The sequence below is a fragment of the Microcaecilia unicolor genome, chromosome 9 (assembly GCF_901765095.1).
Source record: "Microcaecilia unicolor chromosome 9, aMicUni1.1, whole genome shotgun sequence".
NCBI classification, from domain to species: Eukaryota; Metazoa; Chordata; class Amphibia; order Gymnophiona; family Siphonopidae; genus Microcaecilia; species Microcaecilia unicolor.
The window spans coordinates 33149636-33168512 of record NC_044039.1 but is presented as its reverse complement, the minus strand read 5'-3'; the positions used below and the strand labels follow the sequence as shown (position 1 = coordinate 33168512).

At 42.9% G+C, this 18877-nt stretch overlaps 1 protein-coding gene across 2 annotated transcripts in view; it reads left to right on the top strand.

Annotated features, from left to right (window-relative positions):
* The first annotated feature begins 498 nt into the window (after positions 1-498).
* Positions 499-18877, top strand: part of LOC115477775 (dihydrofolate reductase-like) — a 38248-nt gene continuing 19869 nt past the window's right edge. The window contains exons 1-3 of one of the 2 annotated variants that reach the window (XM_030214850.1): positions 499-535; positions 913-979; positions 9882-10013. In XM_030214850.1, coding sequence (XP_030070710.1) covers positions 951-979; positions 9882-10013 — 161 coding nt within the window. In that variant the 5' untranslated portion in view covers positions 499-535; positions 913-950. Of the gene's footprint in view, positions 536-912; positions 980-4680; positions 4717-9881; positions 10014-18877 lie in introns of those variants that run through there. The other variant, XM_030214851.1, reaches the window with a different exon arrangement.

The following is an 18877-nucleotide window of genomic DNA, read 5'->3' as shown; positions in this document are numbered from 1 at the left end:
AAGGCAATGCAATGTCTCTACAACGGAGCTGCTTTTTCACATTTGTATGCTTGGCAGATCAATCTAGCTGCGACATTCACCTGTTGTGAAACATGCCAAATAAATCAATCTAAAAAATAAATGTAACCAATGGTCATTTTTCTTTAAAAAGAAAATAAATGCACCAGCAAGGAGTTTCACCGTTCATTCCGGCTGCAGTGGAAAAATGAAGCAAGTTGAAAAAGGTTCTAGTTTGGTGACCTTGCAAAATATCATCACTTAACATAGCATTAATGAAATGAATAATATGATAATTTGCAAACACAAAGGTATAGCCCTAATAAATGTTTTTACTGCCATCATTTTTCCTTGTTTCTAAACTGTTACTGTGTTTGTTAAATGGAACTAGCCGCACAACACTGAAAATCATGTGACATTTACAAAGAAAGAACACATCCCTGCCCATCCTTTTTGTAGAAACTATTACTTCCTTAAAATCTGGCATCCATGAATGCCTGGTCTGCAGTGCTGACTTTCTATATTTTCAAATGCAGAGCTGGTGGTGGGAGGCGGGGCTAGTGGTTGGGAGGCGGGGATAGTGCTGGGCAGACTTATACGGTCTGTGCCAGAGCCGGTGGTGGGAGGCGGGGATAGTGCTGGGCAGACTTATACGGTCTGTGCCAGAGCTGGTGGTGGGAGGTGGGACTGGTAGTTGGGAGGCGGGGATAGTGCTGGCCAGACTTATACGGTCTGTGCCAGAGCTGGTGGTGGGAGGTGGGACTGGTAGTTGGGAGGCGGGGATAGTGCTGGCCAGACTTACACGGACTGTGCCCTGAAGAGGACATGTACAAATAAAAAGTAGCAAATATGAATTTATCTTGTTGGGCAGACTGGATGGACCGTGCAGGTCTTTTTCTGCCGTCATCTACTATGAGTAATTGTATTAAGCTTGAAAGGCTGAAGAAACATGCATGCACTTTATTGAGCAACTAAAACCAAGGTAAGCTGTTTCAGTTTAAGAAGACAAATGCATACCTCCTACCCACCCCCACCCTCCTACCCTGTCAGACTGTCATAGTATTGCTTGAATGTTTTCACTTATATACACTGTCAGCTAGCACATTTGCTTATTTCCGATCTGACGAAGAAGGGCAACCTTCGAAAGCTAATCAAGAAATGTATTAAGTTATGTCCAGTAAAAAAGGTATCATCTTATTTTCTTTTCCATGTTTTATTTTGTTTGATTTCTATTGATAACCATGTTGAGTGAAGAAATGTTTTCCCTGATTTGTTTTAAATTTACTGCTTTGTAGTTTCATTGCATGTCCCCTAGTCCTAGTACTTTTGGAAAGAGTAAACAAGCAATTCAAGTCTAGCCGTTCCACTCCACTCAGTATTTTAAATACCTCTATCATATCTCCCCTCAGCTGTCTTTTCTCCAAGCTGAAGAGCCCTAGCCCCTTTAGCCTTTCCTCAAAGCGAAGTCGTCCCATCCCCTTTATCATTTTTATTGCCCTTATCTGTACCTTTTCTAATTCCACTTTACCTTTTTTGAGATGTGGTGACCATAATTGTACACAATATTCAAGGTTCAGTCGCACCATGGAGCGATACAAAGGCATTATAATGTCCTCATTTTTGTTTTCCATTCCTTTCTCAATAACCCTTATTCACTTGTTCAGAACCCTTATTTTATCATCCTCTCTTTAATATTCCCTTATCTCGTTTGTCCTGTTCATCCTAATTAGATTGTAAGCTCTGTCGAGCAGGGACTGTCTCTTCATGTTCAAGTGTACAGTGCTGCGTACATCTAGTAGCGCTATAGAAACGATAAGTAGTAGTAGTAATAATACTTAACATTCTATTTGCTTTCTTTGCCACCACTGCACATTGAGCAGAGGTTCAACTCATCATCAACGATGATGCCTAGATCCCTTTCCTGGTTGGTGTCTCCTAATGTGGAGCCTTGCATTACACAGCTATAGTCCAGGTTCCTCTTTCCTACATGCATCACTTTGCACTTGCTAACATTAAACCTTATCTGCCATGTGGATGCCCAGTCTCCGAGTCTCGTAAGGTCCTCTTGTAATTTTTCACAATCCTCTTGCGATTTAACAACTTTGAATAACTTTGTGTCATCAGCAAATTTAATGACCTCACTAGTTACTCCCATCTCTAGATTATTTATAAATATATTAAAAAGCAGTGGTCCCAGCACAGACCCCTGGGGAACCCCACTATCTACCCTTCTCCATTGAGAATACTGACCATTTAATCCTACTCTCTGTTTTCTATCTTTTAACCAGTATATAATCCACAATAGAACACTCCCTACTATCCCATGACTCTCAAATTTCCTCTGAAATCTTTCATGAGGTACTTTGTCAGATGCTTTTTGAAAATCCAGATACACAATTTTGACAGGCTCACCTTTATCCACATGTTTGTTCACCCCTTCAAAGAAATGTAATAGATTCGTGAGGCAAGACTTCCCTTCACTAAATCCATATTGGCATTGTCTCATTAATCCATGCTTTTGAATATGCTCTGTAATTTTGTTCTTTATAATAGTCTCTACCATTTTGCCCAGCACCGACATCAGGCTCACCGGTCTATAATTTCCCGGATCACCTCTGTAACCTTTTAAAAAATTGACATTACATTGGCCACCCTCCAATCTTCCGGTACCATGCTTAATATTTAACGATAAGTTACATATTACTAACAATAGTTCTGCAAGTTCATTTTTCAATTCTATCGGTACTCTGGGATGAATACCATCTGGTCTAGGTGATTTGCTACTCTTCAATTTGTCAAATTGCACCATTACATCTTACAGGTTCATAGAGATTTCATTCAGTTTTTCTGACTCTTCAGCTTTGAATACCATTTCTGGCACCGTTATCTCTCCCAAATCTTCCTCGGTGAAGACCGAAGCAAAGAATTAATTTAATCTCTCCGCTATGGCTTTGTCTTCCCCAAGTGCCCCTTTTCTCTCCTCTTAGCGCCCAACGCCTACCTTTATCTATTCCTTCTCCCCTTGCCCCCCACATTACTGTGTCTTTCTCCAGTAATGAGTGGACAGAGGGAAAAAAAAGAGAAAACTATGTCGAGACAGACATAGAAATAAGACCTTAGACTGACAAAAGTGAAAAAGGAATATCAGCACTAAACTAATCAGAAAAATTGAATTCCTCAATAATAAAATCTAGAAAAACACCACCACCACAACCACTCGCTGTTTAAGCGCAAAATGGTAAAAATGTCCCTTTAAGAAGCTGCTTGTGCTCCCTGAAGTTGTTGGAAGGAGTCCTATAGTGTAGCTTCTGGGGTTTCTCTTTCTTGATTTCAATTTGCGGTCCTTTACTTTGTCAATCTGTGTGTGTATGAATGAGGTGAGGGATTCAGCTAGTATGTATTTCCTATGTAGAAATCTTTAGCATTCTTGCCCCCCCCCCCCCCCCCCCCAAAACCAAGTGAAAGTTGCTGTTCTAGGATCTGGTGCAGTGGCATAAATTCCACCCAAATAGCCTTCTGTGAACATCTGTTGCTGATGCTGCATCAAGAACATCTGTATTTTTCTGAAACTAACTGTGTGACTTTAAGTGAGGATAAGCCACATGGTACTCAAACTCCCACACACTCATGAGAACAGCACAGGGGTTAGAACACTGTGGAGCTCAGTCACTGAGGGCTGCATGCTGTCAAAAAATAAAAAAAAAGGGCAAAACACTGTAGGGTTTCCGGGTGGCGTAAAAACCAATACCAAAACCAGCAACAAAAATAGTGGCCCGGGGTTCGGTGAGGAGCCAGCAGGGGTGCGCCGCCTGCCCATACTTCCTTCCATCTATCTCCCAGCCTGCTTGTCTATATGCCGAGTCCTCACTCCTCCATATGCGCTGCTGCTCGAGTCTTTCTGCAATGCATCCCCCCCCCCCCCCCTCTCCTCTCTGTCTGTGCCTGCCTGCACTGAGTGATGTCACTGGCCAAGTCGCCTCGCAATTGGAGGGCTCACCAGTAGTGAGGTGATTTGGCCAGTGACATCACTCAGTGCAGGCTCAGGCTGCCTCCCCCAACAAACCAATCAGCGCTGTTGGAGGCGGGGCCGTGGGGTCACCGAACAATAGTAGAGCAGCACAAAAAAAATCACAACCCACATCTGCATTTTTTTTTTCATCGCGGGTTTTGCAAAATCCTCACCCAATTCTGCGAATGGAACTGGCAACCTTCCAGAATCTGGGTAAGGTGGTTGGATGATATTGGAGGAAGAGGGTCAGGGAGGTACTCGAAATTCAGGTCTTTTACAATGAAAGAAATTGTTACTGGCTTCATGCAGCCCTCTTTCCAGGGCCAGTGCTAGACTTGAGGGGGCCCCAAAACTTGCTTGCAGATTGGCCCTCCTTCAACTTAAAGCAGGTTTGGGGCCCTCAGAGACATGGGGGCCCAGGGAAATTGCCCTGTTTGCCCACCCCTAACGCCGGCCCTGCCTCTTTCACTTCTTTTCATGGTCAGGATCACAAGACCGCCTACGTAATTGTGATATGCAATTAACCTAGCATTCCTGCTGCACACCTTCCCTTACCACAATAGCTAGATTGTACTATATAAAAAGGTTTTATCAGTACATGGTTAAAAGTCAGAAAGTACACAGAGTGCAAAGGTCTGAGTGTCTGAAAAATGTGACTGCCTTGAGCTGGAAACCAAAGATTCAAAGTTGTAGCAGACAGCAAGAGAAGGGTATGTAGTGCTGCACATTTACACATTTTTGTGCTACAAAGAAAAGGTTCTTTAGTTCATGATTTAAATGAGAAGCCATAATATGCAGAGATAAATGTCAACAAATTGTAGGTGTTGATATGCTATTTAATGCATTTGTGATTTGAGTTTGAGAGCCAGGCTGCTTTCATCAAGTCAACATAGAATGAGCTAAGGAACATATAAGTAGATTATAGGTTGCATGATAAAGGTGAAGGGTACAAAGCTCTCAAAAGCTAATTGCAAATGTGTTGAGTAAATCTAATAAAGATATTACCTATAACTTGCTTGTTGACCTTTATGTGTCCAAGTGAACTGACATCAAAACAGCACTACGTTATTCAAAGACCTTTAAATCATATGCCTTCAAAGAAATTGAAGACAAGCTCCATGAAATTCTGGAAGCTAGAAAAATCCTATATAATAATTCTCACCTCCAACAGGATGTGCCTGGGACCATGCCTGCCGGAAGTAGTCTGCTAGGCAGGCACGCACTGACCTCATTGACATCAGTGACAGACAATTTGGCAAAGCAAAACAATCTGAGTGCTGGCCATTAGGACACAGGTTTGATAGGAGACTTTTAAAAGACTGAAGGAACCGAAAGTGTTAAATGGAGGGAGGGGGGAGTTCTGAACGACTGAAAGACATGAACATTTGGGAAAGGAAAACAATCTGAATGCTGGCCATTAGGACACAGGGTAGATAGGAGAGTTTTAAAAGACTGAAGGAAACGAAAGTGTTAAACTGGAGAAGGGGGGGGGGGGGGGAGTTGTGAATGACTGAAAGACATGCAAACCTGGGACAGGAAAACAATCTCAATGCTGGCCATTAGCACATAGGAGAGTTTTAAAAGACTGAAGGAACCAAAAGTGTTCAGGGGGGGGGGGGGCAAGTTCTGAATGAATGAAAGAAATGAAAATTTAGGAGAGGAACACAATCCGAATGCCGGGCATTTGTACACAGGGTAGATAGGACGCTTTTTAAAAGAAATGAAGGACGTGAAAGTATTACATCTTGGGGGAGGGGTGAGGAGGAAAGCGGTGGGGTATCCGGATACTGGGCGTTAGGGCCACGAGGGTACATAGACTTTTGAAAGCCTTAAGGAACCCAAAGTGTGGGAAGGAGGAGGAAAAGGAGGGGAGGGAACGGGGTGAGGGGCATTAGGAACAGGGGAGGGGGCCCTGTCACACACTCTCATTCTCACACACACACTGTCACACAGACAGTCTCACTCTGTCACACACCCGCACATTCACTCTGGCTCTCTCTCTCAAACATACACACTCCCAGGAAAACCTTGCTAGCGCCCGTTTCATTCGTTCCAGAAACGGGCCTTTTTTACTAGTAGAAGATAAGTATATGTTTTAAAAAAAACCCTCCTTTATACTATGCTACTGTGTAATGTCTCAGAGGATGAGTGCCATGAGAAGGGTTTTCAAAAATGTATTTACAGCCTCATTTATTAAGCTTTTTCCTGTAGATTCAAAATGGTGAAAAGAAGTCTTCATGAATTGAGTCCTTAATAACCAGACTTGGGGACCCTTTACTAAGGCACACTGAAAAATGGCCTGCAGTAGTGCAGACGTGTGTTTTGGGCCACGCGCAGAATCATTTTTCAGAGCACCTGTAAAAAAATGCCTTTTTAAAATTTTTGCTGAAAATGGACGTGAAGCAAAATGAAAATTGCAACGCGTGCATTTTGGGTCTGAGATCTTACCGCCAGCCATTGATCTAGCAGTAAGGTAACCGGGTGGTAATGGTCTGCGTGCGTAAAATGCCAATTACCACCCGTGCACCAGAAAATAAAAACATTTTCCGGTGTGCATAGTGGGTGCGCATAAAAAATGAAATTACTGCACGGGCTACGCGGTAGCCAGGCGGTAACTCTGAATTGCTGTGCATTGGGTGCACGTAGGCACTTAACGCTGTTTAGTAAAAGGGCCCCTTGGTTTTGTATTCATGGTTCTCAGTCTTAGGGCCTCGTATATTAAAGTGGCTTCACAAAAGAGTGCTTTGTGTGAAAAACCACTGTCCTGCTTATAATCGAAATAGAAAAACGCCTATATTGTGACCCAAATCGGGAGATAGACGTTTATCTCACAAAAACGAATAAAGCGGTATAATCGAAAGCCGAATTTGGACGTTTTCAACTGCACTCCGTCGCGGATGCGGACAAAGTTGATGGGGGCGTGTCGAAGGTGTGGTGAAGCCGGAACTGGGGCGTGGCTATCGGCCGATCAGAGATGGGCGCCTTTCGCCGATAATGGGAAAAAAATATGCGTTTGTAGCGAGAATTTAGGGCACTTTTCCTGGGCCCTGTTTTTCCACGAATAAGGCCCCAATAAGTGCCCTAAATGACCAAATGACCACTGGAGGGAATCGGGGATGACCTCCCCTGACTCCCCCAGTGGTCACAAACCCCCTCCCACCACAAAATATGCCGTTTCACAACTTTTTATTTTCACCCTCAAATGTCATACCCACCTCCCTGGCAGCAGTATGCAGGTCACTGGAGCAGTTATTAGGGGGTGCAGTGGACTTCAGGCAGGTGGACCCAGGCCCATCCCCCCCCCCACCTGTTACACTTGTGCTGGTAAATGGGAGCCCTCCAAACCGCCCCCCCCCAAACCCACTGTACCCACATGTAGGTGCCCCCCTTCACCCCTTAGGGCTATAGTAATGGTGTAGACTTGTGGGCAGTGGGTTTTGAGGGGGATTTGGGGGGCTCAACACACAAGGGAAGGGTGCTATGCACCTGGGAGCTCTTTTACCTTTTTTTTTGGTTTTTGTAGAAGTGCCCCCTAGGGTGCCCGGTTGGTGTCTTGGCATGTGAGGGGGACCAGTGCACTACGAATCCTGGCCCCTCCCATGAATAAATGTCTTGGAGTTATTCGTTTTTGAGCTGGGCGCTTTCATTTTCCGTTATCGCTGAAAAACAAAAACGCCCAGCTCACAAATTGTCGAATAAAACATGGACGTCTATTTTTTTGCGAAAATACAGTTCGGTCCGCCCCTTCACGGACCCGTTCTTGGAGATAAACGCCCATGGAGATAGACGTTTCCGTTCGATTATGCCCCTTCATGTGATTAGCAAAAGGCAATTGATTAATCAAGTCTAATAAGCATAAACAAACAAAAAGTGCAAATGCCTGGAAACTGCAAAAGTGCCAAATCTGAGGCAGTTTGTGTTATTTGCACATCAAGTATACGTTTTCAATGTCACTTTGCATTTTGGTCCCAAAAAACAAGAAAGCAGGCAGTCTGCAAAGGAAATGGTGAGCAGATCACAGAAGTCTAAAATAATACAAAAACGCCTTTATTTTGCAACAAGAGTGGAGGATTTTGAACACAGAGCCCTCAAAAACAAGTGGGCAGGTGGTCTGCAGGATCCAAACTGAAAGAAATCTTGAGCAGACCACAATAAAGACTGCAGAAGTCCAAAATAATACAAAAGTTGCCTTTATTATGCAACAAGAGTGGGAGTGGGTTTTGGGGGGCTCAGCACAGAAGGTAAGGGAGCTAGGCACCTGGGAGCAATTTGTGAAATCCACTGCAGTGCCCCCTGTAGTGTTCTGCTCATTTCGGTGGGTTTCTAGCCGTGTTCCCTGTTTGATCTCATTGAATAGAACTTTATAATTGTATCAGGAGTATATAAGTAACTGATCTACAGAATTGTGGAGACACAAACAATTGTTAGTTAATGAGAAGAGTTTAAATAAAGTATTTGAGTGGATTGAATTAACAGTAATTGATGGAGTTTTTTTGAAGCTATATGATGGCACGCCGAGCCTACGCCTTATAGCCTGCTGTGTTGGGCTGGCTGGGTGACGACACGCTTTTTTCTCCATCTAATCAAAACTCATTAGAATAACTAGAATTTCTAGAGGTGGGTGTGTCCTACATGATATTTACATAGCCGGTGTGAGGCTGTGTTGTGATTTTCGATTATTAATGAATAAGCCACAAAAAAGTGTCCTAAATGATTAGATGATCACTGCAAGAATAAAGAAATGATACCCCTTACTCCTTCAGTGGGTTGCAACTGCTGCTTTGTACAGATTGTCCTCCCTCCATGCAATTTGACTGTTTTCAGTTTTAATTGGCTTCTAAATACCACCCCTCCAATTATGTCTTGCTGCAACTGGTGCTCTGTACATATCACCCCGTTGCTTCATACACATCGCTGATGTACAATACGTTCATAAAATCCTATATAATAAAAAGCACCTCCAACGTTCTGAAGCTGACTCCATGGCACTGTGGCAGCGTAGGGTTCGTAAGTCTGTAACTCAGCGTTTCATTGGCTATCACTGTCCCGCAACGTCACAAGAACGAGGAACCAATCAATGGTCTGTAAAAAAAAAACGCCCAACCCGCCTGCCCGGTCCATCATTGCCACCCAGCAATTCTCCTCTCTCCCCTGCCCCCTCCCAGGCACCAACCGAGTCTCTGTCGCTCCTTTGAAAGTCCTGCCCGTCTGTAGCCTTCCCTTCCAGTTCATTCCCTCAGAGTCCTGCCCTCGCGGAAAGAGGAAGTGACGTCAGAAGGCGGGACTCAGGAGACAGAGACTCGGTGGGTTCCTGGAGGGGGGCAGGGGAGAGAGGCGAATCACTGGGTGGCTACAGGGGGGGCCAGGGGACAGAGGAGAATCGCTGGGTGCCTGGAGGGGGGGGCAGGGGAGAGAGGAGAATCGCTGGGTGGCTGGATATGGGAGGCAGGGGAGAGAAGAGAATCACTGGGTGGCTGGAGGGGAGCAGGGGAGAGAGGAGAATCGCTGAGTGGCTGGAGGGGGGGCAGGGGACAGAGGAGACAATCTCACTCTCTCTCTCTCTGTCACACACACACATTCGCACATTCACTCTCTCGCTCTCACACACAGTCACTGTCAAACACACTGTCAAACATACACACTCCGAGGAAAACCTTGCTAGCGCCCGTTTCATTTCTGTAAGAAACGGGCCTTTTTTACTAGTAGTTTCATAAAGCCAGATGTATGCATTGAAGAATAAGCATGACTATTAGAGTGTGAATGCATTATAATTAATAAATGTATCTACCTAATGCCATATGCTCACCAAAAGTATATGTAGCAGTGTGCTATGAGTTGATCAATGAGTTCTTAACAAACAGTTTGTGGTTCATAGGGTATCCTGTCATCTGTCTTTCATCATGTGTGATGCTGAGGGAAGAGTTGACCCTAAGCCTATCAGACTTGTAGCTGCAGTCAGCAGGAATATGGGAATCGGGCAGAAGGGAGACTTGCCTTGGAACTTGCCGTAAGTACAGTGGGAAAACATGGAAGTGGAGCAGGCACAGTGTTCTAACAGATTGAGAAACCGTGCTACCAAAGTATCAACTCACACTTCCTTGATCCTATTCTCTCCGTTATTGATTTTGTTCTCACCTGTCCAAGCATTTTTGGTTGGTGCATTGGTCCCTTACGTCTTTGGAACGTGCATTGGGTAGGAGTGTTTGACACAAGAGCTAAACTGCTCTTACTTATTTTTTCAGTCCTTATTCCTTCAATGAATTTCCCATAACAGCTGTGCAGTAATAAGTATTACTCCTACTGCTTACCATTTCTATAGCACTAGTAGACTCTAGGCAATGCTGTATAGATGCACATAAGAGAAGTCATAAGTACATAAGTACATAAGTAGTGCCATACTGGGAAAGACCAAAGGTCCATCTAGCCCAGCATCCTGTCACCGACAGTGGCCAATCCAGGTCAAGGGCACCTGGCACGCTCCCCAAACGTAAAAACATTCCAGACAAGTTATACCTAAAAATGCGGAATTTTTCCAAGTCCATTTAATAGCGGTCTATGGACTTGTCCTTTAGGAATCTATCTAACCCCTTTTTAAACTCCGTCAAGCTAACCGCCCGTACCACGTTCTCCGGCAACGAATTCCAGAGTCTAATTACACGTTGGGTGAAGAAAAATTTTCTCCGATTCGTTTTAAATTTACCACACTGTAGCTTCAACTCATGCCCTCTAGTCCTAGTATTTTTGGATAGCGTGAACAGTCGCTTCACATCCACCCGATCCATTCCACTCATTATTTTATACACTTCTATCATATCTCTCCTCAGCCGTCTCTTCTCCAAGCTGAAAAGCCCTAGCCTTCTCAGCCTCTCTTCATAGGAAAGTCGTCCCATCCCCACTATCATTTTCGTCGCCCTTCGCTGTACCTTTTCCAATTCTACTATATCTTTTTTGAGATACGGAGACCAGTACTGAACACAATACTCCAGGTGCGGTCGCACCATGGAGCGATACAACGGCATTATAACATCCGCACACCTGGACTCCATACCCTTCCTAATAACACCCAACATTCTATTCGCTTTCCTAGCCGCAGCAGCACACTGAGCAGAAGGTTTCAGCGTATCATCGACGACGACACCCAGATCCCTTTCTTGATCCGTAACTCCTAACGCGGAACCTTGCAAGACGTAGCTATAATTCGGGTTCCTCTTACCCACATGCATCACTTTGCACTTGTCAACATTGAACTTCATCTGCCACTTGCACGCCCATTCTCCCAGTCTCGCAAGGTCCTCCTGTAATCGTTCACATTCCTCCTGCGACTTGACGACCCTGAATAATTTTGTGTCATCGGCGAATTTAATTACCTCACTAGTTATTCCCATCTCTAGGTCATTTATAAATACATTAAAAAGCAACGGACCCAGCACAGACCCCTGCGGGACCCCACTAACTACCCTCCTCCACTGAGAATACTGGCCACGCAATCCTACTCTCTGCTTCCTATCTTTCAACCAGTTCTTAATCCATAATAATACCCTACCTCCGATTCCATGACTCAGCAATTTCTTCAGGAGTCTTTCGTGCGGCACTTTGTCAAACGCCTTCTGAAAATCCAGATATACAATATCAACCGGCTCCCCATTGTCCACATGTTTGCTTACCCCCTCAAAAAAATGCATTAGATTGGTGAGGCAAGACTTCCCTTCACTAAATCCGTGCTGACTTTGTCTCATCAGTCCATGTTTTTGTATATGCTCTGCGGAGCTTACCTCTTCGTAAACACACAGACTAAACAGTTTCCGGAAATGTAATTAATATAGTGAACATGGTAAAATCAGAAAATATAGAATACTAAGGGAGAGACTGTGTTTAAATTTAAAGGCAAGAGAAGGTCACAGCGAAGGCGACAAGATAGATGATGCCTAATAAACTTTTACTGGACTCAAGAAAAGTTCACAGCAAGAGTTTATTAATCAAAAAAATGGACTCGACACGAATCGTGTTTTGGCCACTCTGGCCTGCCTCAGGAGTCCCTGTATGGCACAGTGCTGTTGATCCTTTAGGAAAAGTCTCCTCCAAGTGTTGGGGTTTGCTAACAAGACCTGGAAAATGTTGAATCAAAGAAACTTTTCAGCTCCTATATACCGATACGAACAGCACTGCTCAAAAAGCTGCTTTTTGAGCAGTGCTGTTCGTATCGGTACATAGGAGCTGAAAAGTTTCTTTGATTCAACATTTTCCACGTCTTGTTAGCAACACTTGGAGAAGACTTTTCCTAAAGGATCAACAGCATTGTGCCATACAGGGACTCCTGAGGCAGGCCAGAGTGGCCGAAACACGATTCGTGTCGAGTCCATTTCTTTTATTAATAAACTCTTGCTGTGAACTTTTCTTGAGTCCAGTAAAAGTTTATTAGGCATCATCTATCTTGTCGCCTTCGCTGTGCCCTTCTCTTGGATTTTCCATTGCGGAGGTCCGCTTTCTTCTGTGTTTGACGTAAATTTAAAGGCAAACCAATTGAACACAAAAGTGGACTTCCAGTTCACTATAACTGTAACTATATATTACAAAATCAAATAACTATTAACCAGTTCAACTGTCACCTTATCCCACAGAAAGGCTTCCAATTGAATAACTTGAAAAGGGCATAATGATGATTTTGATAGACAACTAGACATTTGCAAAGGAATTTAAGGAAAAAAGTTGTACCAATACCCAAACCTTTTGATTTCAACAGCAAAAAAGCCGTTCTTAACTGAGTTGCCCTAACAACATCTGGGATTATAGAAATATTCTGCCCACAAAAATTGAGTTTTGGGGTTTTTTTTTTAAGGAAAATAAGCTTTCAAGATTTCCATTTTAAAGCTGCTGATTGTAATACAACTATCAGTTGATCATTTTCTAATAATATCCTGAGAGGATTCCAAAAACTGTAACACGTCTAGGATGTCAAATGTATTGTGCGGATCCTGAGACCCTTTTTCCTTTTGTTTATATTTATATTTATTTAAAACTTGATATACTGCTACCCTGGAACTCCTAGAAATATAAAAGACATTATCAATTGCCACATTTTCTACCTGAGGAAAATGTAACATATCTTTAAGGAATATTTTAAACTGTTCCTGTGGGGAAAGATAAATGGGCAACCAGAAAATTCAATAGTTTCAAATTAAAAGCATTCTCCAATTTTTCAATTTGCAAATGAATAAATTATCTTTAACAGCCAATGTAATTACAGATTGCTCTAAAGCATTTTGAGTTTCAAGTTTATCTAAACGTTCCATAATACTCAAAAGTCTCTCATCTTGCACAATCATTTTAGCAAAGGCATCTTCAGAATATTTACAAAAATGAGAAAACTGTTCCAAGTTTGCCTGCAACATATTTTCCATATGAGCAACAACATCCCAAAGATCATTTAAAAGTTGCATTTGTTTTTGAAGTTAATGAAGAGGAATAAATAGATGTCTCAATTAGTTTCAATTTAACAGGAGGACACATAGAAACCATAATTGCCAAATTAGATCTTTGAGAGAGGCCACCAGCGATAATGTTATTGCTGGGGACTATAATGCCTTAGATTTCTCAAACATTATTGCGGGTTGAGAGGATGGGGGTTCACTCACCTGAAGACAATGAGGCTTCCACAGGAGTCTCAAGTCTTGGACTCTGAGGAGTTGGATGACTAACCATAGCAATGTGCTGATCCATCAGGCTTTTGGTGGAAGACGGGCCCTCTTGCCTGCTTGCTGTTCCTGGTTTTTTATTCTTCCTCTTCACCCTGATGTTAAACAACCAAGATTCCCAACTCCCAGCTCCTCAGTCTCAGTCAGCTCTGAAGGGACTCCAAAGGGACAGGAAATGCCCCTTTGGTCATGCCCTTCAGGTACACACTTGCGGCTGCATTCCGCAACAGGGCACTGATTTTATCCTGCAAGAGTCCTTGCTTCTGTGTCAGAAGGCTAGATCCTGCCTGCAACAGTGACTGTTCCAACTGGTAGATGTTCCAATGCTGTCCCCTAGTTTAGGTAAGACTTTTGGACAGGTAGTTAGAGGCAGGGCATAAAATTAGTAAAGTGGTGGGAGGGTTTTTTTTTTCAGTTATATGTGATTCGTAAACCCAGAGTATATTTGACACTAATTTAGTATTGATGATACATGCTACTGTTGCTAGCAGGTTAGACAATTGTCATTCGCTGTATTTGGGCATATTAAGGTCTGTTAGTAAGAGGTTTCAGTTGATTCAAAACACAGCTGCACTTGCTAGCACGCAAGAGACAGTGTTATATGATCAAGTCTAAATTAAAAAGTCTGAGTATCACCTTTCCCACCTTGTGTAGTGGCAAGCTGCAGTATTTGGCATGCTAGTTATGTGCATTAATTCGTTATATTCATCTCAAAAGAACTTTCTATGTTTGCCTTCATAATTAGGTTGGCATCCACTTGTTCCAGTGCTATTACTTATCTTGTGCCCTGCTTGTAGAATTCCCTACCTCAAGAGATGATAGATTTAAATGGTTATCTACAATTTAGGGGAAAATAAATCAAAGCATGGCTTAGTACTGAAAGAGTCCGGATAACTAAGTGTAAAATTTTTATGCTTATTGCTTTTATATCTTTTAATTGTATTTATTTGTTGTTATTATATTGTAAGTTATTTTGTGTTTTTTGTTTGTACACTACTTAAGTACTAGAAGCAACTTTATACCAAATGAATAGAATGGAAAAAGTAAGATTGCACAGAGCCTATGATTGAGGAAACCAGGGGAAAGGATTTGCAGCTAAAAGTGGTTTTCTGAAGGCCTGTGAGCAGCTGAGGATAGATAGGGGAGGGGATTTGCAGCCAGAATTGTTTGCTGATGGGCTGACCAATGGAAATTCTGGGAGAGTGGATGTCTAGCAACATTTTGTGTCGAGGGAGTTTTTGATATAGTTTTGTGGAGATTGACAAATAGGGAACCCCAACTGTGAGCATATATGAAGTGTTATTTCAGATCCCAAGAGAAAATCTTGTTGAAGAAAGGAAACAGCTGAGGGAGATCCTATCTTGAGGGTCCCATCCCTTTGTTCAGATGAAGAGGAATCAAAAGTTAATAGCCCAGTGTCATTTTGGTCTTTTTTCCCTATTTCTAAAATTTTGCATGTAATATGTCTGAAAATAACAGATCAACTGATTCTTAATTCACCAAGTAAATTATCAGATCAATTTTTAAAGCTGGTGGTGATTGTATATTTTTTAAATGCTGGCTGTGTCATGTTAAAAAATATGTATATTGGGCACTGCTATCCAGATAGACATAGGGGCCCTTTTACTAAGGCACGCTGAAAAATGGCCTGCTCTGTTGCAGGTGCGTGTTTTGGACACACGAGGTTCATTTTTCAGTGTGTCTGGAGAAAAAAAGGCTTTTTTTTCTGTGGCTGAAAATGGACATGCAGTAAAATTAAAACCAGCGCGCCACCATTTTCAGCCTGAGACTTTACCGCCACCCATTGACTTAGCAGTAAGGGCTTGTGCATTCACTGAATGGTAATCGTCAGTGCCTGTAAATTGCCGATTACTGCCGGGTAAGCGCCACGTGGTAGAAAATATTTTCTACTGCGTGTTTTGTACGCGCATAAAAAATGGAATTACCACCCGGGGCATTCAGTAGCCAGGTGGTAGTTCCAATTTGATGCATGTTGGATTTATTTATTTTGCACATTTATACCCCACATTTTTCCCACAGTTTTGCAGGCTCAAAGTGGCTTACAATGTACTGACAGGCTATCGCCAGATCAGTGGTGATAACGGTTACAATTAAGTTAGATAGCAGAAACAGGGAAAGAAGAAAATAGAGAAAGGATAAGAGAGTCTAAAATGGTCCGTAGATATGTTGTTAAGAAGGACTTCAGGTTATACATTGAATCCTTGGAGTAGGCTGAACCTCTTTCGGCTGGAAGAGATGTAAATGGACCGGACACACCAATATGTGTGTAGGTGCCTAGGCACCTTAGTAAAAGGGCCCAATAATGCAGTCACCAGTACTAACGACATGTAAAGGGCAATTCTCTAACAGGGCGTCCACATGTATGCACTACTTGAGTGCATAAATGTACAGAATACAGTTACATTCATGGGTAAGTGTACATTTGTGTACATGGTTCAAGGGGTTCTTAACCCTGCGTTCATATCAAGTCACATCAAATTCAACCACGTCTGCTGCATGGACACCTGAATGTGGAGTACCACAAGGATCACCTCTCTCACCAACCATTTTTAACCTAATGATGATCTCATTGGCAAAACTCCTGTCAAATCATAACCGCAACCCATATATATACGCCGACGATGTAACAATATACATCCCTTTCAAACAAGACATTAAAGAAATCTTCAACGAAATTAACCAAAGCCTACACATCATGAACACCTGGGCAGATGCATTTCGATTGAAACTAAATGCAGAAAAAACTCAATGCCTGATACTTACCTCCCAATACAACACGAATGAATTCACCGCCATAAACACACCAAAACTAAACCTTCCAATCTCAGAAACTTTAAAAATCCTTGGAGTCACTATTGACTGCCATCTAACACTCGAAACTCATGCAAATAACACAACCAAAAAGATGTTCTACTGCATGTGGAAACTGAAAAGAATAAGACCATTCTTCCCTAGATCCGTCTTTCGCAGCCTAGTGCAATTCCTCGTGCTCAGCCATCTGGATTACTGCAACTCACTCTACGCAGGCTGTAAAGAGCAAATACTGAGGAAACTTCAAATAGCCCAGAACACAGCAGCCAGACTCATCTTTGGAAAACCAAAATACGAAAGTGCAAAACCCTTACGAGAGAAGCTACACTGGCTCCCACTTAAGGAACGCATTACTTTTAAAGTATGCACATTAGTCCACAAAATTATTTACGGTGAAGCCCCAGCCTACATGTCTGATCTAATAGACTTACCACCCAGAAACGCTAAAAGATCATCCCGAACTTTCCTCAACCTCCACTTCCCTAATTGCAAAAGCATAAAATACAAGGCGCTGCACACATCAACCTTTTCTTGCATGAGCACGCAGTTCTGGAACACATTACCACGCAACCTGAAAACGATCTACGAACTGACCAACTTCCGCAAACTATTGAAGACTCATCTTTTTGATAAGACTTATGGAAAGGATCAAAACACATGAAGTCCACACTCACTGTTCAGCAATGCATCAATACACTCTCTTCTGAATTCTTATCCCCCGTAATGTCACCACATTCACACCTTTACTCACAGAAAACATTACACCGAATGTTCTCTTGTTATTGTCTTGTTGCTCTATCAGTTCCCGTTGTTTCTTTCCAATGTTCCATTGCTCTTTTCCATTGTTCTGTTCCCTTAATGATATTTTGACTTTGTCTTAGCATAACTCATCACAATGTAATCCATAACCGAATTGTAACAATTTGTACTCCCATCATTTACAATGTATTGTAAGCCACATATACTGAGCCCGCAAATGGGTGGGAAAATGTGGGATACAAATGTAATAAAATAAATAAAATAAAATATGTCACAGCAAAACACCTAAGGGCCCTTTTACTAAGCAGTGTAGGTGCACACATGCGTCCTACATGCATCAATTTTGAACTACCGCGTGGCCCGGGTGGTAATTTCATTCTTTACGCGCGCTGGAAAATTTTCTGATGCACAGCGCTAGCTAGGCAGTAATCAGCATTGTATGTGTGCTGACGATTACCACCCGATTAATGCGCGAGACCTTACCACTAAGTCAATGGGTGGCAGTAAGGTCTCAGGCCTAAAATGGATGTGCACCGATTTTCATTTTGCCACAAGTCCATTTTCTGCCCCCCCCCCCCCAAAAGGCCTTTTTTGCAGGTGCGCTGAAAAATGGACATGCGCACGTCCAATATACACGTCTACACCAGCACAAGACATTTCTCGGCGCACCTTAGTAGAAGGACCCTCTAATCACTATTCTGTAAGGGCATGCATAAGTGGCTTAGAACTAGATTTTATAGATGGTGGTGAAAAAAATAATGCTTAGTGCTATTCTATAAAACACGCATACAGTTAGGTGCAGTGTATAGAATAGTGCTTAGCACCTTGAAGTGCGACAGCATTTAGGCGTGATCATTTACACCAATGAGAACCTGGTGTAAATCCTGATGCATAAATTAGGTGCATAAATTGCAGGAACACCCCCAGTCTACCCATGCCGTCTCATGGCCACGCTTCCTTTTTGGGTCCACGCACAAGGATTTATGCGTACCTCTTTATAGAATGTGCCTAAAAAGATGGGTGTGTAAATTCTAATTGTTGCCAATTAGTATCAGTGTGGATAATTGCTTGTTATTGCTCAGCTATCAGCACTGATGTGCTTATTATTCAGTTAAATTGTGTGCACAAAAAGCGTCATACGTAGAATCTGGGGGTTAATGCTTAAGTGTAAGGAGGGCATTCACATGGGAGGGTCATGGACAGGACCATCATTTATGCATCCAGCTTACAAAATACTATAAGGTACACATCCTTGCCTGTACTTATATGTGGTCTATGGCTGGTGCCTAAATGTTAGGCATGCCATTGCCAGGTTATGCAAATATTCTATAATGATATCTGGGCATATAGGTACCATGGTAGTGTAGGCTTTCACCATGTAGCATCGGCATGCCTAAATGGAGTCACCACTTATAGCATTACCTCCTTAGTGACAATAGTTAGCTGCTGTACACAGGGCCGCCGAGAGGGGGGGGGGCAGAGGGGACAATATTTCCCGGGCCCGGGCCTCCAAGGGGGGCCCGGCGCCGCAGTCCCACCCGCCCTCCGTCGTCGACCGTCTGCCACCGGGCCAGGCCCCCTGCATTGA